The sequence below is a fragment of the Lepus europaeus genome, chromosome 10 (genome assembly GCF_033115175.1).
Source record: "Lepus europaeus isolate LE1 chromosome 10, mLepTim1.pri, whole genome shotgun sequence".
NCBI lineage: Eukaryota > Metazoa > Chordata > Mammalia > Lagomorpha > Leporidae > Lepus > Lepus europaeus.
This window is the reverse complement of record NC_084836.1, coordinates 13,558,256-13,582,224: the sequence shown is the minus strand read 5'-3', so window position 1 is coordinate 13,582,224 and position 23,969 is coordinate 13,558,256. Positions and strand designations below refer to the sequence as shown.

General features: G+C 46.6%; 1 protein-coding gene across 3 annotated transcripts in view; it reads right to left on the bottom strand.

Annotated features, from left to right (window-relative positions):
* PRDM4 (PR/SET domain 4) overlaps nt 1-19,140 on the bottom strand; it is a 34,133-nt gene extending 14,993 nt beyond the window's left edge. Inside the window, exons 1-8 of one of the 3 annotated variants that reach the window (XM_062202961.1) lie at nt 18,996-19,140; nt 15,257-15,390; nt 12,199-12,384; nt 9,597-10,391; nt 5,659-5,808; nt 4,345-4,463; nt 2,488-2,573; nt 1,162-1,289 (exon numbers count right to left, since the gene is read on the bottom strand). In XM_062202961.1, the coding sequence (XP_062058945.1) occupies nt 1,162-1,289; nt 2,488-2,573; nt 4,345-4,463; nt 5,659-5,808; nt 9,597-10,391; nt 12,199-12,384; nt 15,257-15,389 (1,597 nt within the window). In that variant the 5' untranslated portion in view covers nt 15,390; nt 18,996-19,140. Of the gene's footprint in view, nt 1-1,161; nt 1,290-2,487; nt 2,574-4,344; nt 4,464-5,658; nt 5,809-9,596; nt 10,392-12,198; nt 12,385-15,256; nt 15,391-18,158; nt 18,311-18,995 lie in introns of those variants that run through there. The other 2 variants (XM_062202960.1, XM_062202962.1) reach the window with 2 other exon arrangements.
* Between the last annotated feature and the right edge of the window lie 4,829 nt (nt 19,141-23,969).

The following is a 23,969-nucleotide window of genomic DNA, read 5'->3' as shown; positions in this document are numbered from 1 at the left end:
CTGGCTTTTCCACTTCCGATCCAACTCTCTGCTATGGCCTGGTTGAAAGCAGTAGATGGCCCAAGGCCTTGGGCCCCTGCACCTGCATGGGAGACCCGGAGGAAGCTCTTGGCTCTTGGCTTCTGATCAGCACAGCTCCAGCTGTTGTGGCCATCTGGGGAGTGAACCAGCGAATGGAAGACCTCTCTCTCTCTGCCTCTCCTTCTCTCTGTAACTTTGACTTTCAAGTAAATAAATAAATCTTTAAAAAAAATAATTGCTTATTAAACAATGCCTGGAGAAGGTTAGCAAAATTTTCACAGAAAAACACCTCCTGGTCAGCTTCATCAGAGTCCTCTACCATGACAAAACTTCTGTTCATTCCTCTCATTCAACAAGGGCAACTCTGCCAAAGTGTCAATGGGAAATCATTAGGCATCTGATATTTACAGCCCCCAGCTGGACCTCTGTGACCTCTTTTTGTTCCTGAATCTTAGAAAAAAATGCTTCCAGGGTGTGCATTGCCCTTCAGTTAACATAAAACAGCTGCAATGACACAGCAAAAGCTCTAGGGCGCCCAGTCGTTAGCAATGGACTAAATGGCTGCTTCTACTGCTTACAGAAGGACCCTGAACTTGTGGAGCTAACATTGAGAAATAAAGTCTATATTTTTTTAGTTTTATCTTTTAATTCCATTTTCTATGAACTTTTTAAGTCCCTCTACACAAAGCTCATGATTACCTCAGCTGACATATAAATCATTAGCAAAACTTTATTCTGGGTTCTTGGTGATTTTATGTTATATTCATCACAAACAAATCTTATACTAACTTAGCAATATGTTGGGGCCAGCGCTGTGACACAGTAGGTTAAAGCCCTGGCCTGAAGTACCAATGTCCCATATGGGTACCAGTTCAGGTCCCAGCTGCTCTGCTTCCAATCCATCTCCCTGCTAATGAGCCTGGGAAAGCAGTGGAGGATGGCCCAAGTGATTGGGCCCCTGCACCCACATGGGAGACCCGGAAGAAGCTCCTGGCTCCTGGCTTTGGATCAGCTCAGTTCTGGCTGCTGCGGCCATTAAGGGAGTGAATCAGTGGATTGAAGACCTGTCTCTCTCTTTTTCTACCTCTCTGTAACTCTTTCAAATAAATAAAATAAATCTTTTAAAAAAGAAAAACTTACCAATTTGCTGAGCATAATCTCGACTATAATAAAAAAGCAGTTCATTTTCAGGAGGGATGTCTTGGGAGGTACAGAAATAGATTTTTCCATCATGCGGATAAGCCACCAAATTCTGTTCTTCCCGGTTCCTAAGATATCATTAAATAGATCATATATATTTACTCTGAAATGTACACTAGAAATATCATATCTCCTTCTAGTAGAATCCTTATTGAAAGCTTGCACAGAACTATTCTCTGTGGATCATTCTGTAATTCCCTATCTTACATACTGGGAGGGACTTACAGATTCCTACTTCAGTACATTAGCTGATTATCTTTTACGGTCAGATAAAGTTTGTTATTGGAAGTAAAAAGTAAATAAAACAAAGCCTCAAAAAACAATAGGACAGGGCTAGCGCCATGGATCACTAGGCTAATTCTCTGCCTACGGCGCCAGTACCCTGGGTTCTAGTCCCATTTTGGGCGACAGATTCTGTCCTGGTTGCTCTTCTCTTTCAGTTCAGCTCTCTGCTGTGGCCCGGGAAGGCAGTGGAGGATGGCCCAAGTGCTTGGGCCCTGCACCCGCATGGGAGACTAGGAGGAAGCACCTGGCTCCTGGCTTCAGATCGGTGCAGTGCGCCGGCTGTAGCAGCCATTTGGGGGGTGAACCAACAGAAGGAAGAACTTTCTCTCTGTCTGTCTCTCTAACTCTGCCTGTCAAAAATAAATAAATAAATAAATAAAAGGACAAACAGCTAGGTGAACAAGAATTCACTCCAATAACAGCCTAGGAAGTTGACTAATAGCCAATATAAAGAGAAGGCATCAACTTGCAAATTCAATGATGATTAAATCATTTTTATTTCATTAGTAAGCTGAATAAGCAGCTCTTAAAAAAGGACAGTCTACCTGGCTGCTCCTCTACCAGTCCAGCTCTCTGCTGTGGCCTGGGAGTGCAGTGGAGGATGGCCCAGGTCCTTGGGCCCTGCACCCGCATGGGAGACCAGGAGGAAGCACCTGGCTCCTGGCTTCAGATCAGCGCAGCACGCAGGCCACAATGCGCCAGCCATAGCGGCCACTTGGGGAGTAAACCAACGGAAAAAGGAAGACCTTTCTCTCTGTCTCTCTCTCTAATTCTGCCTGTAAAAAAAAAAGGTCAGTCTTTTCTATTCTGATTTATACTCTCCATCAACCACTACCGGAGTGAAGAAAGTGAAAAGCCTTAGGTTTGAAGTATGACTAGATACCAGTGTAAACTGGCTCTTTTGGCTCTTCCCTACTTTCTATGAAGCTTCCTACTGAAAAATATCTGAATGGTAATTGTCTCACCCAAGATTACTCTTACCTGGCCTTGCGCACAAACATCATCCAATTACATTCATTTTCGTCAGTTGTAATGATGCAGAATTCTAAGACACCATTATGATATATCTGTCACCAGAAAACAAACACCATGTCAAATGAACTGACAGTGATAAAATATTAACGTAAATTTAAGCCAGTAATCATCTCATTTCCTCATTTTCCAGTATATAAAGTGCTGGCTGGAGAAGACCAAACACTGGCCTACTTCTCCTACCTCTGTCATCACCTACCACGCAGTAGACACTGGATAACGGAATTTCTACTATGGGCAGAGGACCATGCCTTCCCATTACTTTTCCCGTTAGACCAGGCATTCTTCTGTCTTCTACTTTGGACCTCAAAGTTACGGCCTCTATGACAGTGGCACCCTACCTCTCCAATTATCACAAGATTCACCTTCCTCTCACTTCAATTTTGCAAGCATCATTCCCAATTCATTGACTGAGATTCTATGTAAACATACGAACAGCAGTTTATGGAAAACAACAGAAATAATCTTAGCTTTTAATTCTAGAATTGTCCCCCAAACTGAATGCTTGAGGAATGGTTTAGTTGATTACAAAATAAGACTGTCAGGGCTGGCGCTGTGGTATAGTGGGTAAAGCTGCCGTTTGTGGTGCCAGGCGCAGGCCTAGGAAAGTAGAGGAAGATGGCCCAAGTGTTTGGGTCTCTGTGCCCGTGTGGGAGACCCAGAAGAAACTCCTGGCTCCTGGCTTCAGTTTGGCCCAGTTCCAGCTGTTGCAGCCACAAGGGGAGTGAACCAGCAGATGGGAGACCTCCTCCTCTCCTACCCCTCAGGTAACCCTGCCTTTCAAATAAATACATAAACCTTTTTTAAAAAAAAAATTAAGATTGTCATCATATAAACAAAGTCTTTGGCCTCAGATGCCATTAGTTAACTAAAATGTGTAAAATTATTAAAACCATTGGATTTTCTCACAAAACGGAGACTAAAACAGTTTATCCTATTTTCTTTCTTCTTTCTCTTTCTTTCCTTCCTTCTTTTAGATTTATTCATTATTTTGAAAGAGAGTTAGAGAGAAAAGATCTTCCATTTGCTGGTTCACTTCCTAAATGGCTGCAATAGGGCCAGGCCAGGCCAAAGCCAGGAGCCTGGAAGTCCATTCAGGTATCCAATGTAGGTGCAGGGGCCCAAGGTCTTGGATCATCTTCCACTGCTTTCCCAGGAGCACTAGCAGAGAGCTGGATTGGAAGTGGAGCAGCTGGGACTCAAACCAGCATCCATACGGGATATCAGCATTGCAGGCATTGCCTCTATCCACTGTGCCACAATGCCAGACTCAATCCTCTATTTTCGACAGCTGGTGTATCACTGTATAATCTGGCTACCAAGACTAACAGAAAGGATGTAATATTAAAGAAAATAGGTGAATGGCTCCTATCAGTTCTAGTTCATTTTGCTTTTGTTCTGTTTAAGATTTATTTATTTATTTGTAAGGCAGAGTTCAAGAGAGGCAGAGGCAGAGATAAAGAGAGGTCTTCCATCCATTGGTTCACTCCTCAAATGGCTTCAACGGCTGGAGCTGTGCGGATCCAAAGCCAGGAGCCAGGAACTTCTTCCAGGTCTCTCACATGGGTGCAGGGGTCCAAGGACTTGGGCCACCTACTACTGTTTTCCCAGGCCATAGCAGAGAGCTAGGTCAGAAGTAGAGCAGCTGGGACTCAAACCAGCGCCCATATGGGATGCTGGCACTGCAGGCAGCAGCTTTACTGCCACACCACAGTGCCAGCCCCTCTAGCTAATTTTGACTTTATCACTTTTTTATACCTCATCATAATAAAAACAGCAAAAAGTCACAGAGTCATCAATACTGACCTTCCAGATGTGGTTAACTGCCTTGTCTGTCCATTCTGCTACTTCCATGGAGTGACTCTGCTGGCCAATTAGAGGCCCAAAGCAAGTTCGCACAGGAATGGTTTCTCCAGTCCACACACCTATCAGTGGAAGGACACCAGGTACACAATCAATAATTTACAGGCAAGAATCTGAAGAACTAATATGCCAGCAATCCTGAGAGTTAGTTAGCCTTGTGGTTCTAGCCTATGAACATATAACATGTAATGAACAGATTAAATGGGGCTCAGAAGAAACACAGGGTAAGAACCAATATCAGAAACACCTGAAATTCTAGTTTTATACATAAGGAATATGACCATATCTTAAAATATATTATTTTGGAGTTAAAAAACAAGGAAGAAGAAAAAAAATCATTCCACCATAAAAATATAAAGAAGTTACTATTAAGTAAATCAAGCTTCTAAAAACTTCAGTGCTTAAACCACTGTTCTATGACATCTAAGCCCTTTAGCACTGTCAAACAACCTAGGCCAAAGCTGCAGCTGAAATAACAACATACCTAATTTCTTATTCTTTTTTTTGACAGGCAGAGTTAGATAGTGAGAGAGAGAGAGAGAGACAGAGGGAAAGCTCTTCCTTCCGTTGGTTCACCCCCACAAATGGCCACTGTGGCCGGTGCACCGCGCTGATCTGAAGCCAGGAGCCAGGTGCTTCCTCCTGGTCTCCCATGCGGGTGCAGGGCCCAAGCACTTGGGCCATCCTCCACTGCCTTCCTGGGCCACAGCAGAGAGCCCGACTGGAAGAGGAGCAACCGGGACAGAACCGGCGCCCCAACCAGGACTAGGACCCGGGGTGCCGGCGCCACAGGTAAAGGATTAGCCTAGTGAGCCACGGCGCCGGCCTCCTAATTTCTTATTCTTAAGAAATGGCACAGTAACTCAGAAGACATTTTAAATTCAAACACGAGTAAGTAGATTCTAACAGCCATATTCCTTAGTCCTAAGGAATATATAAATTTATATACCTTTTATAAGGTCAACAGTGGTGAATTTCCATGTTTCCATTTAAGAAATTAGCTTCAAGTGTTGTTAGAATAATTGTTGGTAAACAAGAGAGCTGAAAATAAGGTCTTCACAGACTTGGGCCAGATCCTCTCTATCCAATTTTGATTCTAAGAAAGGTCGAGTTTCCCGATAAACTTTCACCACAGACAAGACAAATACTCTCAACCTTACGCCATACACTGACATCAGAGATTATACGTATCCACTTTCATGACTCTGCCCTAGAGAGACGAGACCTGATGGGGCTTTATGGTTCCAAGTTGCTTACCAACTTCTGCTCCCACAATTGACTGGCGGAGGACAAGCTGCTTTGGGAGAGAAAGCCTCGCTCTGCTCTCTATTGGAGTGTCAGGAACAAAAGTCACTGGTCCATGATCAGGACAGTCTGAGGGATAGGCTCGGTCACACAGAGTACACCCTGCAGAGAGCAAATGTAAGAGACACAAATATGTTTCCTTCAAGCAGACTACCAGTTATCATGTGGTTTCTTATTGAAATGCAAATTCCTGGGGCTGGGGTGTGGCATAGAAGGTTAAGCATCCTCATGCAGTGTCTCATACGGGCACAGGTTGAGTCCCGGCTGCTCCACTTCCCATCCAGCTCTCTGCTGTGGCCTGAGAAAGCAGAAGATGGCCCAAGTGCTTGGGCCCCTGCACCCACGTGGGAGACCTGGAAGAAGATCCAGGCTCCTGGCTTCAGACCAGCCCAGCCGTTCATTGCTGTCTTTGGAGAGTGAACAGATGGAAGGTATCTCTGCTGTCTCTCCCTTTCTCTAACTGTGCCTTAAAAAAAAAAAAAAATCCTTGGACTCATCATACTATGAGAATGGATTCTCTCAAGAAAAGGAACCATCTCCAAATTCAATTTTCATACTGCAAAAAACAGTGTTTTCTCCAAAGATATACCAAAAATTATTAAGTGCATGAAAGATGCGTAAGATAATTAGTCACTAGGCAAATTAAAGCCACAATGAGATGTCACTTCACTCCCACTAGGATGGCTATCACAAAAAAGAAACTATGTATTAGCAAGGATGGGGAGAAACTGGAACCTTCACACGGTGCTGCTAGGAATGTAAAATAAAATGGTACAGCCACTTTGGGAACAAGTCCGGCAGTTCCTTAAGAAGTTAAACACAGCAACTCCACATTTAGATATATACCCAGGAGAACTGAAAACACGTCTATACAAACACTTGTACGTGAGTGCTGACAACAGCATTAGTCATCAGATCACAGGTGGAAGCAACGCAAATGTCCATCAGCTGGTAAGTGGATACATGAAACATGATACAGCCTTGTCATGGAATATTATTCAGCAATAAAAATGAAAGCACCGATACATGTTACACGACACAAATGAAGATCACACATACTACATACACCAAGTAAAGGAAGCCAGGCACACAAGGCTACACATCATGTTTCCATGTCTATGAAATATCGAGCACAGGCTAGCCCTCAAAGAAAGTAAACTAGTGGTTGCCTAAGAACAGAGAAAAGGAGGGGCCAGCACTGTAGTACAGCAGGTTTAGCAGCCATCAGCAGTGCCAGCATACCATATAGGCACTGGTTCGAGTCCCGGCTACTCCTATTCTGATCCAGCTCCCTGCTAATGCACCTGAGGAAGTAGCGGAGAAAAGCACAAGTCCTTGGCCTGGCCCAGTACTGGCCATTGTGGCCATTAGGGGAGTGAACCAGTGGATGGAAGATCTCTCTCTCTCCTCTTTTAAATAAATTTTAAAAAAAGTAGAGGGGACGGCGCTGTGGCATAGCGTGTTAAGCTGCCACCTGCACTGCTGGCATCCCATATAGGCACCGGTTCGAGACCCAGCTGCTCCACTTCCAATCCAGCTCTCTGCTATGGCCTGGGAAAGCAGTGGAAGATGGCCTACGTCCTTGGGCCCCTGCAACCACATGGGAGACCTGGAAGAAGCTCCTGGCTCCTGACTTCAGATTGGCACAGCTCTGGCCATTGCGGCCAACTGGAGAGTGAGCCAGTGGATGGAAGACTTCTCTCTCTTTGCCTCTCCTTATCTCTCTGTGTAACTCTGACTTTCAAATGAATAAATAAATCTTAAAAAAAAAAAAAAAGTAGAGAAAAGGAGGGGATGGGGAGTGACTAATGGGTATGAGGTTCCTCTAAGGAGTGATTACAATTTTTTTTTAAAGATTTATTTTATTTATTTGAAAGACAGAGTTACAGAGAGAGGTAGAGACAGAGAGAGAGGTCTTCCATCTGCTGGTTCACTCCCCAGATGGCCACAACAGCCAGAGCTGCACTGATCCGAAGCCAGGAGCTTCTTCCGGGTCTCCCATGCAGGTGCAGGGACCCAAGGACTTGGGCCATCTTCCACTGCTTTCCCAGGCCACAGCAGAGAGCTGGATCGGGAATGGAGCTGCTGGGTCTCGAACCGGTGCCCATATGGGTTGCCGGCGCTTCAGGCCAAGGTTTAACCTGCTGTGCCTCAGCGCTAGCCCCGATTACAATGTTTTGAAGTTAGATGGTTCACAGCCTTGTGAATATACTAAAACACATCAAATTGTATATATCATAATGTAAATTATACATTATTTTAAAAAGAGGTTCTGCTTACCCACTTAAGGAGTAACTGGCATATTTAGGCCACCTCTTTTGTTACATTAATGAGCCTTACACTAATTACATTCTTAGATTAAAATATTTTAAAATCATAAATGATACTTTGAAAGGTTAATGCCCCATACTGTCCTGAGCCTCCTCCTGTTCAGTCTGCTTTGGGGGCTCTTCCTCTGCTGCTGCACGTGCCATTTCTAACCCTCTGCTCAGTCCACACTGTGACTGGATGATTTCATCCCACTTACTCGGTCATAGCTAACATCTCAATGTTGATGATCCGTATTTCCAGACAGAGAGCTCTCTGCTAGAGTTCAGACACAGTTGAGTCTGACTTTTCCTTAGATATCTCTACCAGGTATCTTACAGACACTGACATCAACATGTCTAAAAACGGACTCGCCATCACTCCTTAAAAAAATCGCCTCATCCTGCACCTTTCATTATCCTATCTACCTAGTACCCCGTGCCGCAAACTAGGGTTTTCAACACCACCTCCCCGACCCCGCCACTTCATCTAACCAACAAGCCCTGAGTTCTCTGTAACGATGCTCTACTCTCCCTCATCCTAATTATCTCTACTACAGGCTAGAAACTCCTCTCTCAAATGACGGCACCACCTTCACAGCCTACATGCTTCTAGCAACTTCAGTCACTGCAGGAGAAACCAACCCCAACTCTCAGCTGGTCCTCAGAGAACCTTTGCATTCCGACTCCTATTTTTCTCATTGTGTGACCCCGCTCCTCATCACCTCCCTTTTTATGCTTCAGAAATTCTGAACCACTCATGGTTGCTTTAGTTCTATGTCTTACGGATGATAACTCCTGTGTTCCTGACTCCCAAATGCCTGCATCTTCCTTGCACACACGGAAGGTGGTAACAGGTACATCACCTCCTGGGGTTCAGGTCTTCCCCTTCAGGATACCTGAGCACAGCGTTTAACCATCGTACACTTACACTGTACTGCAATAGCTTGTTTACTTCCCTCTGCTTCCCATACGACTCTGGACTCCTTACAGGTTGAACTGCCTCTGGAGAACATTCTGTCCCTAGCATCTATCACAGAGGTTGGCGTGCACAACACATTTCCTGCATGAATGAAACACACAGTGACACCAACAGATGACTGTTTTTATATGATTCTTGTCCTTGCCCACTAAAAAAGACCTTCTACATGCCCAATTACAGTAATTTATATGCATTCTAACCAAAGGAAAAAAGTGCATTTATATCCACCTACATTTTCCCATAGGGCTATAAAAATAAAAATGATTTAATGTTTTGTGGGTCTTATATTGAAAAATATAAGATGTGTCACAGACTAGCTTTACTGAAGTGTACCGCTACAATTCTCTACATTGTCGAGCTAAGCTTAGCTGTAAAACACAGAAACGACCATTTCATGTTTCCTTTCTTTAGGAGGATGCAAACAAGAAGTATGCTGTGGGTTACTTCAAGGAAAGGCCCCACATTAGTGTAAACAACGGAGGTTCCGAAGTCTAGTTGCTTTCTCTACTTCCTTAGTCAATGCCAGATTTTGTGACTAACTTCTCAGGAATGACAGCCCCTTATACCAGCATTTCCACAAGAGAAAGGCTAAGCACACTCACAAACTGTAAACAAGGTTGCCATGTTTTCCTTGTTTGAATTGGAGTCTTCCATTTGCAGTGAAGGTGGTACAAAAGAAAGACTGTCTGAAGACACATCTACATGGCCTGTCCCCATAGCAACCTCCTGGCTGATGGAGGAAACAGCCACAGGTTCTAGGCTGAGGCCAACTTCATGGAGGGAAACGGATTCTAGGGAGGCGAGGTTGTGTGAGGTAGAGAGTGCCACGCTTACAGAGTTGGTGCTCATGGCCACGGTGTGGATGGAGTCACTGAGGGCACTGTCTGACATGCCGCTGACCCGACTTGAAATGTGGTCTGTCTCCATGACCACGGGGAGCTCCAGGCCATTGCCATGGATAGGTATCACACCACCATGTCCTACAGTGTCTGCTGCAAGGCTGCTGCTCACAGAATCCACAGACAGAGGTTCGTGACTTCTGGAGCCGTTTGGGATCTGGGGGTGCTCGCCCGCAACACCATCCATCGCAAGCTCCTCCGCCATTCCGTCTGTGGAGATCGGGCTGGTCACCCTGGAAACATTCTCCATGGTGATGGTTGTGTCCAAGGCCACCTCATGGCCATCGCTGGGGTGAAGACTTTGGGTGCCGTGTGTGTTCACAGAGCGAGAGTCTATCGAAACAATGCCTGGCTCTAATCCAACATTTCCATTGGACTGATAGGGATCTAGCGCTGAAGGATTATTGGCAATTGATAACGCTGTGTTGCCATCCACATTGATAGAGTTGGGATGGATGTACTGAGGAGGTGGTCTGTCAGCTAAATAAGACAAAATGCCTAAGAAATGGAAAAGGCGAGACATGAGAGAATTGTTAGCACATTGTTAAATACACGGAATTCAAGTTGCTATTTATAAGCTATTTTCCTTACAAATAAAAACTAAGTTAAAATAATCTCCTAATTCCTTAACCAATATGTACATACTTTATAAACAGCAACATACACATATCATAATTGAATTTTTACCTTGAAACTCAGAAATCCTAAAAAAACAACCCTTTGAAGCTGACTGGAAATTAATCATTTAAACACTGTTTTACTACATACATGGCTGCAATTCCTGAGTCCTAAGATGTTAAAGTTTGCTTTACAAGAACCATTTAAAAGGAAAAATGGTTTAAAAGATGTCTCATGTGAAAATAAAACTTAAATATGTTAAATCTAATCAATTTCAACTCATTAAACTATCACAGCACACTAAAGTATTCAAAGTAAGTCACAATCGTACCTGTGTTATAAAAACGAAACAAATTTGAAAACTTGTACTTTTGAGAGTGTGGTGAAACAGTCTTTTTTCCTTTTTTTACTTATTTGACAGGTAGAGTTAGAGAGAGAGAGAGAGAGACAGAGATACAGAGAGAAAGGTCTTCTTTCAGTTGGTTCACCCCCCAAATGGCCACTACGGCTGGTGCTGCGCCGATCCGAAGTCAGGTGCAGATGCCCAATCACTTGGGCCATCCTCCACTGCCCTCCCGGGCCACAGCAGAGAGCTGGACTGCAAGAGGAGCAACTGGGACTAGAACCCGGTGCCCATACGGGATTCTGGCACCACAGGCGGAGGATTAGCCAAGTGAGCCACGGCGCCAGCCCCATGAAATGGTCTTAAATGCATAGCCAGTGGGAGTATAAATCGCTGAAACCCCTTTGAAAAATGTGTACATTAAGAACAAAAATGCTAATGTTCTCTTGTACAAGAAATTGCATTTGCAATATCTTCCGTAAATGCATTGTGCAAATATTATTGGCAAAGACATTCAGCAGAGCATTAGTTACAATAATAATAAAAACCTAGAAAAAACAAACTGCGCAAGAATAAAGACTGTAAAATAAACCAGGAAATATCCATTCAATAGAAAGCAACATGTCATTAAAAAGGATAACTGTGCAAACCAGCAAGGGAAAACAACTGTAAAAGCAAAGAAAAATAATAATAATAAAGGAAAGATGAAAACTGTATGGAAAATGCGGTCTTTCTTTAAATTGTATTTTAAAGTTTTTTATTTATATGAAAGGCAGAGAGACAAAGGGTCTCCTACACATGAGCAGGGAGTTGAAATCAGAAGCAGAGCCAGGATTCCAACCCAGGCACTCTGTCATGGGATGCATGTGTCCCAAGTGTCTGACCTGCTATGGCAAATGCCTGCCCCAGGACACAGCCTCAGTTATGACAAACAGTAAAAACTCACACACCCAAATAAAAGAAGGAAGTACACCAAAAAAGATGGGTGGATGACTGGGAGTGGTTCCCTGTCCTCTTTCTTTGCTAAATTGTCTGAAATGAATATATAATATTTTTATACCAGAGAAAGAATTCAATAAACTTTAAAAAACAATGACATCCTAGCAGGACTGGTAGTTGGTAGGAACAACAAGCATAACTGCAGAACAGGAGAAAATGTTTCTGTGAATGAAGAAATGATCTTAGTCAAACTACTGCATTAGTAATGTGTTACATGCACATCCTAAGAGGAAAAGTACACAAATATAAACAAAGCTTCCCCTCCCCAAGAGATTAATATCTAATAGACAAACAGGAAGAACTGTTACTCAATTAAGAAGAGAAGTTACAAACTGTAACACGTACCGGGTAGAATAGTCCTGAAGTAACTGCTCTCCAGGTGAGGGTAAGGTGGTGGAGGTAGGGTATAGTTCCTTTCAGGTAACCCACACATCACCCCTCGATCGCCAATGCCCATCGGGAGCATCAGAGACAAAGCGGAAGGCAGAGAACTCAGGGAGGGACCCAGGTTTGGAATTGCCACTGGCAGGCCTACAAAAAAAATTTTTTTTTCTCAAAAAGAAAGTACTGAAAAATTGTATTAACAGTGGCTGAACTCCTAGAAAGGTTTCTGCAAATGGATAGAAGTCTTTCCTAGTAGCCCTTTTTATCCCTAGATAGAGTTATAAAAACATCTACAAACAGGGCTAAACAAAGTATTAGTTCTCAAGTTACTTTTAAAATGTCAAGTTGATCTTCCAGTTGCCAATACTGGTCCTGCACAACAAAACATTTCATCTATGATTAAAAACCTAGGGCCAGTGTTGTGCAGCATGTTAAGCCAGCATCCCATATGAGCAACGGATCATGTCCTGGCTGCTCCTCTTCCCATCCAGCTCCCTGCTAATGTGCCTGGGCCCCTGCACATGGAGTTCCAATGCTCCTGGCTTTGGCCTGGTCCAGTCCTGGCCATTGTGGCCATCTGGGGAGTGAACCCAGTGGATGGAAGATCTTGCTTGCTCTCTGTGTAACTCTGCCTTTCAAATAAATAAATAAATCCTTAGGAAAAAACTTAGTTTAAAAATTATATACAGAACAATGCAAAGAACATAAAGTGTTCAGGAGCAGTCCTTGAGTAAATGACATTTTTTTTTAACTTTATTTACCATTTTATTTATTTAAGATTTGAAAGAGTTAGAAAGAGAGAGAGAAAGACAAAGAGATCTTCCATTCGCTGGTTCACTCCCTACATGGCCACAATGGCTAGGGCTAGGCCAGGCTAAAGCCAGGAGCCAGGAGCTTCTTCCAGGTCTTTCACGTGGGTGGCAGGGGCCCAAACACTTGGGCCATCCTCTTCTTTTTCCCAGGCCATCAGCAGGGAACTAGATCAGAAGTGGAGCAGCTGGGACACAAACCAGCACCCACACAGGATGCTCGCATCATAGGTGGTGGTGGCTTTGCCCACTACACCACAATGCCAGCTCCTATGTTTGCCATTTTAGATGAAAATATTTTCTTCAAAAAAAATTTCACAGCTATGCTTCTACTTGGAAAATAATTTCAAGTCATATGTAAAACTGTACATATTCATTTTCATAGTCTACACTTCACAATTAATAAATTTAAATTTTAGATTATATCTACTTGCCAAAAGCTGCAGTGACTCGTACTGTGCCTAAGTAGCATAATGAATACTCACCAACTTGGCAGTACTGATTTGCATATTTTTACCAGGGGCAATTTTTTTACATTTTTGATATTTATTTTATTTATTTGAAAGACAGGGTTACAGAGAGAGACAGAGAGGTCTTCCATCCATTGGTGCTCTCTCCAAATATCTGCAACAGCCTGAGCTAAGCTGATCCAAAGCCAGGAGCTTCTTCCAGGTCTCCCACAGGAGTGCAGGGGTAAAAGCACTTGGGCCATCCTCTGCTGCTTTCCCAGGCACATTCGCAGGGAGCTGAATCAAAAGTAGAATAGCCAGGACTTGAACCGGAGCCCATATGGAATGCAGGTGCTACAGGCCAGGGCTTTAACCTGCTGTGCTACAGTGCCAGCCCCCTGGAGGGGCAATGATTTTTTAATAAGCTTTCCTCCTTAGTAAAAATGTACATTTTTAAAAAGGAATGCCTAAGAGACAACTGTATTAACAACTAATAATTTTAAAGATTTTCTTTTACGGGACTTAAGGAATGTGAAGTGATCCTAGTTTAGATCAGTCTTGCACTTAGCCTCGCCGTTAAGACAGTTCAGGTGCCCACGGCCCACACTGGAGTACCTGTGTTTGACTCTCAGCTCCAGCCCCTGGCTCCAGCTTCCTGCTAATGCCCACCTTGGGAGGCAGCAGTGACGGCTCAAGCAGTTGTGTCCTTGTCACCCAGGCGGGAGAACTAGACTTGAGTTCCCGGCTCCCAGCTTCAGCCCGAGTAAGGGCTATTGTGGGCATTTGGGGAGGAAGCCAGACGACTGGAGGACACTCACTTGCTTTCCACGCTTTTTCCCCCTTCTATTTCTGATTCCAAAATAGGTAAAATTTAAAATAAATACATAAAATACCACCCAGAATTAGCTCCTATTTTAAGTCCAATTATTACAATGTCACAGATACTTATCAACAGGTTACTCATTTTAACAGGAAATGAAAATGAAACTAGGCAGAAAAAAATGGTTTTAAAAGTACAGCGAGCCGGCGCCATGGCTTAACAGGCTAATCCTCCGCCTTGCGGCGCTGGCACACCAGGTTCTAGTCCTGGCTGGGGCGCCGGATTCTGTCCCGGTTGCCCCTCTTCCAGGCCAGCTCTCTGCTATGGCCCGGGAAGGCAGTGGAGGATGGCCCAAGTGCTTGGGCCCTGCACCCGCATGGGAGACCAGGAGAAACACCTGGCTCCTGGCTTTGGATCAGCACGATGCGCTGGCCGCAGCGGCCATTGGAGGATGAACCAACGGCAAAAAGGAAGACCTTTCTCTCTGTCTCTCCTCTCTCACTATCCACTCTGCCTGTCCAAAAAAAAAAAAAAAAGTACAGCGATGGGGAAGAATGAGTTTTTCCTGCTCTGTCCTTCTGAGTACTGAGGTTCATGGGGACTTCCACACAGGAGCTGTCTCTGGTATCACCTCTTCCCCAGAACACGAGTGACTTTAACTGATTCCCTTCTATTAATCCAGGGACAGAGAGCCAAGGTAAGCGCCAAACGGGTCACCCTAGATAAAAGGCCAAGTCTACTACAGCTCTGGACAAAAGGCTACCAACCCAAAAGAGACCACGAGAAACAAGCGCTTCTCCCTAGAACTGCAGATGCTACAGACGCCTCCTTCCATTCTGGGCCACCTGCCCTGCATGACTGACTGCCTGACTTCTCCCTTGCCCCTTAAGAGTGCACTGGCTTCCTCCAGGCTCCATGCAGTGGATCCCCCGACCACCTACCTGGGGCAGGGATGGCACTGTGCGTGGGGGAGGCAGCCAGCCCCAGGTGACTTCCTGAGACTGGCAAGGCGTTGCTCACAGAGGATGAAGTCAGCTGCTCCATCCCCACTGGGCTCAGGTTCATTTCATTCATCCTAGGAAACAGAAATACAAAAGGTTAGGCAACAGAATGACGTTGGTGACTGTGTTAAGATACTACAGAGCCTGAGTCACTGGGGATAGAGAAAAGAGGCTTGAGCAACTGTGCTCACAACTCTCGGAGACAGCCAGTGTCACAGTCTAACCAGCAAAGAACTGGGAGTCAGAGACGGGAACTATCTCCAGTCAACATCATAGAGCAGGAACAGGATTTGACCTGGGGTCTGTCTTGTTCCAAATCCACTGCACACCATATAAAGCAATGCTTAGACCACACGGGCAATGACCGTTTTTTAGAATCACTCAAGCATTCCCTTTGACAACATCTATCTTCTCCAAGAGCTTATTACTTCAAACCATTGCTTTTTTAGGCAGCCTGTCTTAATCTACTTTAAGAACCTTAACTGATCTAAACTCCTTACCAGGAGTTGAAGCAATAATGAATCTGATTCAGATTATTAGTGGTATAATGAGGGTTGGCATTGTGGTACAGGTTAACCCTGGGACACAGGCATCCCATACGCGCACTGGTTCAAGTCCCAGCTGTACCACTTCCGATCCAGCTCTCTACTATGGCCTGGGAAAGCAGTGGAAGATAGCCCAAGTCCTTGGGCCCCTGCACCCAAATGGGAGGACCCACAAGAAGCTCCTGGCTTTAGATCAGCGCAGCTGCGGCATTGCAGCCATCTGGGGAGTGAACCAGCAGATCGAAGAGCTCTCTCTCCCTCTGCTCTCCCTGTAACTCTGCCTTTCAAATAAATAAATAAATAAATCTTGAGAGAGAGAGAGAGGGAGGAGAAAGAGGGAGAAAGAAAGGAAGGAAGGAAGGAAGGAAGGAAGGAAGGAAGGAAGAAGCAGTTCAGTGGAAGAGCACAGAACATCCTGCAAAACACATTTCAAAAGTGCTTAAATCTACAGACCACACTCGTCAGGCTGAAGAATAGAGGAATCTTTTCTATACAATCCAGCTTGCACAGCAGTTACAGGGGGCTTTCAAAAGGTTCACGGAAACATGGAGCTAAAAGAGAATGCCGATTTTCCACAAACTTTTTGAGGTCCCTTTGTAAAAAAGTCTCAAGAATAAATAACACTGATTTGAAAACAACATTACGGAGGTTATTATCAAAAAGTGTTCCAAGTCAGAATTGAGAGGCTTCTGTCTTAGAGCTGTCTTAATCCCGAGAGGCTAGCCAACAGGCTACCCAAAGGAGGCCTCTCACAACCTCCAAGATCCCAGGCATCTGGGGGGTGAATCTGTGGGCATGAGCTTTTTCTGCCTCAAACATAAAAATAAATAAAACTACATACTCCTCAGCAGTGATAGCAAGTCTAAATAGGTTTTTTTTTTTTTTTTTTTTTTTCTTTGACAGGCAGAGTGGATAGTGAGAGAGAGAGAGACAGAGAGAAAGGTCTTCCTTTTTGCTGTTGGTTCACCCTCCAATGGCCGCTGCGGCCGGCGCATCATGCTGATCCGAAGCCAGGAGCCAGGTGCTTCTCCTGGTCTCCCATGCGGGTGCAGGGCCCAAGCACTTGGACCATCTTCCACTGCCTTCCCGGGCCATAGCAGAGAGCTGGCCTGGAAGAGGGGCAACCAGGATAGAATCCGGCGCCCCAACCGGGACTAGAACCTGGTGTGCCGGCGCCGCAAGGTGGAGGATTAGCCTGTTAAGCTACGGCGCCGGCCCTAAATAGGTTTTTAATTCTGAAAAAATGGCAATGCTATTAACCAGCCAACCTGAAAATAACAACAGCTAACATTTATGACCCTAACCACATGCTAGGCACTGGGCTAAGTGGTTCACAGGTAACTCGCTCTCCTAATCCTCCCTAACTACTGTGAGGTGGGTACGATTCTTCCTTCTACTTTCAAGACAAGGAAACAAAGGCTCAGAGACGCTAAGAAACTCAACCTAAGATCTCACAACTAGTAAAGAGGCACAGCTAGGATTTAAATCCAGACCTACCTCATTTAAGACACCCAAGCTCTTAACAACAATCAGGAAAAGAAAAACCACAGAAGTATCTTGCCTTTCACACAGTCCCAACACAAGAGCACCTTTTTATATTGTGAGGTATACGTCAAGCCCCACACACACCTGCTTCCTGTACATCCACAGAATTCACCCTTATTCCTGGCCATTATGTCATAAAACTAAGCTCTCAGACATCATAAAGAACACAAGGCCAACCTAGGTCACAAGTGGCCCTCTCAAGTACTCTGATTGGCTGGAATAATGCCAACTCTCATCCTTACCTGAAAGACAGGTAAAAGCACACAGGAAATGAGGTGCACCTTATGAGGGACAGCACACCACAGCAGCATCTTATTAGGCTGGCAAACAATGAAAACAAATCCTCGTAGCCTACAGAAACCGGACCTACCTTCATTTTGAAAGGTTCTGGGCTTGACCTAATTTAAAATGGACTTTTCCTATAATGTTTTTATAGCTACACCCATAACTACAACACTAATATCACTGGAGCCATAATGCCCTACAACAAATTGGTTATGATCATTTTAAAATGTCCATCCAAAGTCTCTAGTTTCAACCCCCCCCCCCTTCAGAAAACTTCTGAGTATCCATCTGTGTACCTAATCTCCAGATAAAGATCAAAATGGTGTTTCAAGGCTGCCTCCTAAGCCTTCTCAAACCAGTTCAAACCAGAGTTGAATGTGAGAGGCTCAGCAGATTTCTGCTTGGTTGGGAAGTCGCTAAAATGTGATGACTTCAGCAGCCACAAACCAAAGGTAACTAAGCAGTACCCCAGAGAGCGGGCGGAGGATGAGGAGGAAGCAGCACAGGCTCCTCTGAGGATTTTCTCATGCCAAGGCGCTCGTCTCTTCTTAGCCACTTCTCTCACACAGAGTCTAAGAAGCAATCCGGGAAGGTCTGGGATCATCACGCGGTGGGCAGCTAAACCATTCCTGCAAACTTCCACAGCTTCTGCCTTTCTAACTGACCTCTGTAGCCATTTCCCCAGTCGCTGACTCCACAGCTTTTCCTTAGAGTAAGAAGCTAACTGAAATGTGGCCACTTTGCAGAATGCAAGTTTCAGTCATTTCAAGGAACATATGTTTGATCTTCCTCATTCTAACCCTGCAGCCTTTGAAAGGGTCCTGGAAAAAAAAAAAAAAAAAGATTTCTCTGTTTTGCTTCTGTAGGGGTCCTGGCCCAGTTTCTCACGGTGCTTTTAAAACATCCACACGAAGTTCGCCGAGTTAAGGGCTTCATTTGCCCACTCTATCAACCCAGCCACGTGGTCAGCAGGGAAACTCAGAGCCAGGCGTGCTGATGAGATTAAAAACCACTCTGGAATCCAGGTAAAGAGAGGACTAAACACTCAGACACAGGCACAAAGGCGTGGACCAGCTAACAATAAAACCGTGGCTATCTGGAAAAAATATTCATATTTCAACCCAACCGTTTCTGGAGTCCTCGCTTCCTACAAACTTATTCGCAAAAAGCACCTGTAAACTTCCCAATGGCACCAAAAGAAAAAAACAAAAACAAAAACAAAAACAAAGGCATCCACCCTGGCCAGTCGTTCCCCGTACTTTTCCCCAAGATGTCGCCGGCGCTGACCCCACCTGCCTACCCACCTGTGATGCACCTGCTTGGGGCCAAGTGTCAGAGAACAGAGCGCTCGGGCGGCGGGGAACCGGCATGGGGCGCTGCCTTCCAGGCTCACGTGCTACCGCATCTTGCTTACGACCGCTGCACAGCCGCGGCCAGCCGTCCTCGGGGCCGCCCGGGGCCGCGCAGCGTCGCCCGAGGGCCGGCGGGCGCGCACCGCGCCACGGGCTGGGGCATGCCGCGGCTCCCTCGAGGCCTGTCCTGCGGAAGCGTCGGACCGGAGGCCGCCCAACCTGGGGTGGGTGGGGACAAGAGCGGTCACCAAAGGCTGCAGGGCCGCAGGCCCGGCCCCCCTCGCCCCCGGGGCTGCAGGCCCCGCTGCCCGAAGGCCGCAGGCCCGCCCGGGCCCGCACGCAGCCCACCTGCCGGCCGCGCGGGGGGCGCGCGCGCCTGCCCCACCGCTTTGTTCCTCATCCGGACGGCGCTCGCCCGAGAGTCCTCCCCGCCCGCTCGACCCCCGCGGCCCGAGGGCCGCTGGCCTAACGTTTCCCTCCCGGCCCCGCCCGGCCCGCCGCCTCGTCCGGAGCGCACCCTCCGCGGCGCGTTTCCGGCTCCTCAGCCACTCGGCGCGCCCGCCGCTCCGCCCCCCGTGCGCGCGCCCCTCCCCGCCGCGCCCCGCCAGCCGCCCGCGCGCGCCTCTTCGCCCCACCCCCAGCCCGACCCGGCCTCGCGCGTGCGCACCGCAGGGACCCGGCCGGGAGACGCTCGCGCCGGAGCGCCGCTTCTCGATCAGGCCCGGACGAGTCGAGCGCCGAGCGGTCGACCCTCGGTTGCTAGGCGACCGAGGCTGCTGTGGGACGCCGCCGGGGCGGCTCTGCACGCCGGGGTGTGTCCTGAGGCCTCTAAGTCCCGCAGATTCGGGGTTTCAGTCGTGGAATGCCCCTACTAGGGGTCCACGGAAGACCCCAAAATTTTCAAAATAGAGGACTTAGCCCAGGAAATCGGCAGCGTTACCCAGGGGGAATTGGGTTCTATCCCGGATGTTTCCCGCCATATGTTACACTTGCAGACTGACTAGTTTCCCTGATGTGCATCCTAAACGATGGCGTCCGGGGGGGGGGGGGGTTGTACAAATTTCCTTCTCCTGTTTTCCTTCCCCTCTGTGTCCTGCTAAGCCCTGCTAACCGCTGGGCGTACTGGGAGTGGTCCCAAGCCCGGGGGGTACAGCAGGCGGCCTGGCGACGCAGTCCCGGGAAACCTGTCATTTAGAAACATGTATTGAATGACGCCCAAAAACGGGGATAGAGGCGGGGGCACAGCCGCTTAAGCGGCTGCAGGAGACGCTCGCGTCGCAAGGCCGAGGGCCTGTCTCCAGTCCCAGCGCCTCTCCGCTTGGGATTCAGCTTCCTGCTGATGTGCCTGGAAGGAACGGACGGTGGCTCAAATGACGGGCCACTGCTACCCACGTGGGAGACACGGACTGAGTTCTGGGCTCCTAGCCCTGACTGATGCCGGCATTTGGGGAGTGCCCCGGCAGCTGGAAGATCTCTCGCTTGCTCGCTCGCTCGCTCAGCCTTTCACATTGTAGATAAATAAACTTAGAGAGAGAGAGAGAGAGAGAGAGAGAGAGATTCGAAACAAGACACAGGTCCTGACTTGTGACAGTGTGCAGACCAGGGATTTTTGAAGTCAGTCTGAAGCCAACGTTGTGGCGCAGTGTCTTAGCGGCTGCCTGCGATGCTGGCATCACATACTGGAGCACTGGTGCCACATCCCTTGTCCTCCACGTCCCATCCGGCTCCCTGCCATGTGCCTGGGAACGCACTGGAAGATGGCCCAAGTACATGGGCCCCTGCCACCCACCGCCATCTGGGGAGTGAACCAGCAGGTGGAAGATCTCTCTCTCTCTCTCTCTCTCTCTGTCACTTTGCCTTTCAAATAAAATTTTTAATAAAATTCAATCTAATGTGAAAGGGCAAAGGCACAAGGTTTGGGACAACAGTCAGGAGTGGTATTAACTCCTTGATGTTGGCAGGTCACCTCGATTTTACTTCCTTGTTGACACAAATGGAAGTCTAAATCAACAAAGTCAGATTTTCAGAAGTCAGCGAGAGACAGTGTGCCATGAAATGTCACATCCAACCTGGGGCCTAGAGACTGGTGACGTATCCTATCAATGACTGTGTTATGGTTTTATTGCCTGTTCTTTCTGAACAGTTTTTTTTTTTTTTAAGATTGATTTATTTACTTGAAAGTCAGAGTTACACGGAGAGAGAAGGAGAGACAGACAGACAGAGAGAGGTCTTCCATCTGCTGGTTCACTCCCCAACTGGCCACAATGGTTGAAACTGCACTGATCTGAAACCAGGAGCCAGGAACTTCTTCTGGGTCTCCCACACAGGTGCAGGGGCCCAACGACTTGGGCCATCTTCCACTGCTTTCCCAGGCCATAGCAGAGAGCTGGATTGGAAATGGAGCAGCCAAGACTCAAGCTGGCACCCACATGGGATGCTAGCACTGCAGGCGGTGGCTTTACCCACTACGCCACAGTGCCGGCCCCTCTGAACAGCTTTATTAATTTCAAATGTAGCGGATACATGAATAGAGACAAGACACCAAGGCCAGCCTTAACTTATTATGCTGGCGTAAGACTCAGTGGGATTCAGATCCAAAACGGCTGAGCAGGAACAAGGAGAACTAGTTTTTTGTTTGTTTGTTTGTTTTGTTTTGTTTTTTGACAGGCAGAGTGGACAGTGAGGGAGACAGAGAGACAGAGAGAAAGGTCTTCCTTTTCCGTTGGTTCACCCTCCAATGGCCGCTGTGGCCGGCGCATCTCGCTGATCCGAAGGCAGGAGCCAGGTGCTTCTCCTGGTCTCCCACGGGGTGCAGGGCCCAAGCACTTGAGCCATCCTCCACTGCACTCCCAGGCCACAGCAGAGAGCTGGCCTGGAAGAGGAGCAACTGGGACAGAATCCGGCACCCCGACCAGGACTAGAACTTGGTGTGCCGGTGCCGCTAGGCGGAGGATTAGCCTGTTGAGCTACAGCACCAGCCCAGGAGAACTAGTTTCTTATATATGTGTTAGTTTGTGTGTCCCTTATATGACGACATGCATACATTTGATTGGATGTTCTAATGGGGGGGCACAGGAATTGATACACTGTTGCCATGCGTACATAGTTGAAGCTATAGGTCTGACAACAGTTAACACCATTGCTCTTTACTCAGGCAGAACCTGAAAAGGTTACAGTTGGAGCACTCCCAGGCAAGCAGAAAGAGACCACATTTCATTTCCTGGGTAAGTTTCTTTTTCATTGGTCAGATCTTGAGGGGTGGCCTCTGCCACACAGAGGTGTATATAAAAATCAAGACAGATAAACATGGAGGTAAAACTGAAATCCTTACAGAAGCCAGTACAGCAGAAAACCTTTGTGACCTCGATAGGACACACAAACCACTAAAACAATTGACAAATCTAACTTTATCAACATTAAAACTGATTGTCTTGAAATGTCTACAATATAGGAGCCAGCCTTGTGGAGTAGAGGGTGAAGCTGCCGCCTGCGGTGCTGGCATCCCGTTTGGGCACCAGTTCAAGTCCCAGCTGCTCCACTTCCGATCCAGCTCTCTGCTGTGGTCTGGGAAAGCAGTGGAAGATGGCCCAAGTCATTGGGCCCCTGCGCCTGTGTGGGAGACCCAGAGGAAGTTCCTGGCTTCTGATGAAAGATCTCTCTCTCTCTTTCTGTAATCTGCCTTTTAAATAAATAAATATTTTTTTAAAAAAAAGTACAAACACTATAGTTCAGCAGAAATATAGGCGAGGGCTATAAACAATCAAATGAAAAGATGTCTGTTTCACTCACATACAGTAAATTTTAAAATAATCACAAATCATTAAAGCCACAGTAGTATCTCACTCTTAAAAATCTGATAAAGATTTAGAACCAAGTCTGACCAAAAACAAAAAAAACACAAAAAACAAAAAAACTATATGTGTAGCAAAACTGATATGCACAGGCACTCTTGTTTTTGTTTTGATTTCTTTCTGAGATAACATTTGTAACTCAGATTATACTCACTGGCTTAATGCACCACTAAGTACATAATTCTAACTAAACTAACTAACTAAAGAGAGAGTTCCGCTAGTAAAAATTCCATAGTTCAGCAAAAATAGAGGCCAGAGGTATAAACGGTAATCAAATTTTTTAAAATGGGACGAAAGTATTTAAACACCCACTTCAGCAAAGAAGATATGCGGATAGCAATTAAGCACAAAAAGATGTGCAACTTCATTAGCCACTGAGAAAATGCAAATCAAAACACAACGAAGGGTGTGGGCGGTCAGCCTAGCATTTAAGATGCCAATTAAGATACCCACAGCCCACACTGGAGTGGCTGGGCTCAGTACCCCTCTGACTTCTGACCTCGGCTCCCTGCTGATGCAGACCCTGGGAGGCAGCCTTGATGGCCCAGGCTGTTCAGCTCTTGCCACCTGTGCGGCTGGTTCCCGCACAATCCCCGACTTGCAGGCATTTCGGGAGTGGGCCAGTGGATGGGAAATGTCAGTCTCTGTCTCTCTTGCTCTGTTTCTCAGATAAATAAAATGAAAACACAGTGAGCTAACACAGCTACTAAAATGACTAAAGTTAAAAAGACCAATTATAGGGGCAGGTGCTGTGGCCGCACTAGGGTAAGCTTCTGCCTGTGGTGCCCACATCTCAAGTGGGTGCCTGTGAGGGTCCTGACTGCTCCACTTCCAATCCAGCTCCCTGTTTAATTGCCTGGGAAAGCAGTGGAAGATGGCCCAAGTGCCTGGACTCCTGCATCCATGTGGGAGACCCCAATGAAGCCCCTGGCCTCTGGCTCCTGGCTTTGGCCTGGCCCAGTGCCGGCCAATGTAGCCATCTGGGGAGTGAACCAGTGGATGGAAGACCTCTCTCTCTCTCTCTCTCTCTCTCTCTCTCTTGCTCCCTACTCCGTAACTGACTTTCAAAATAAAT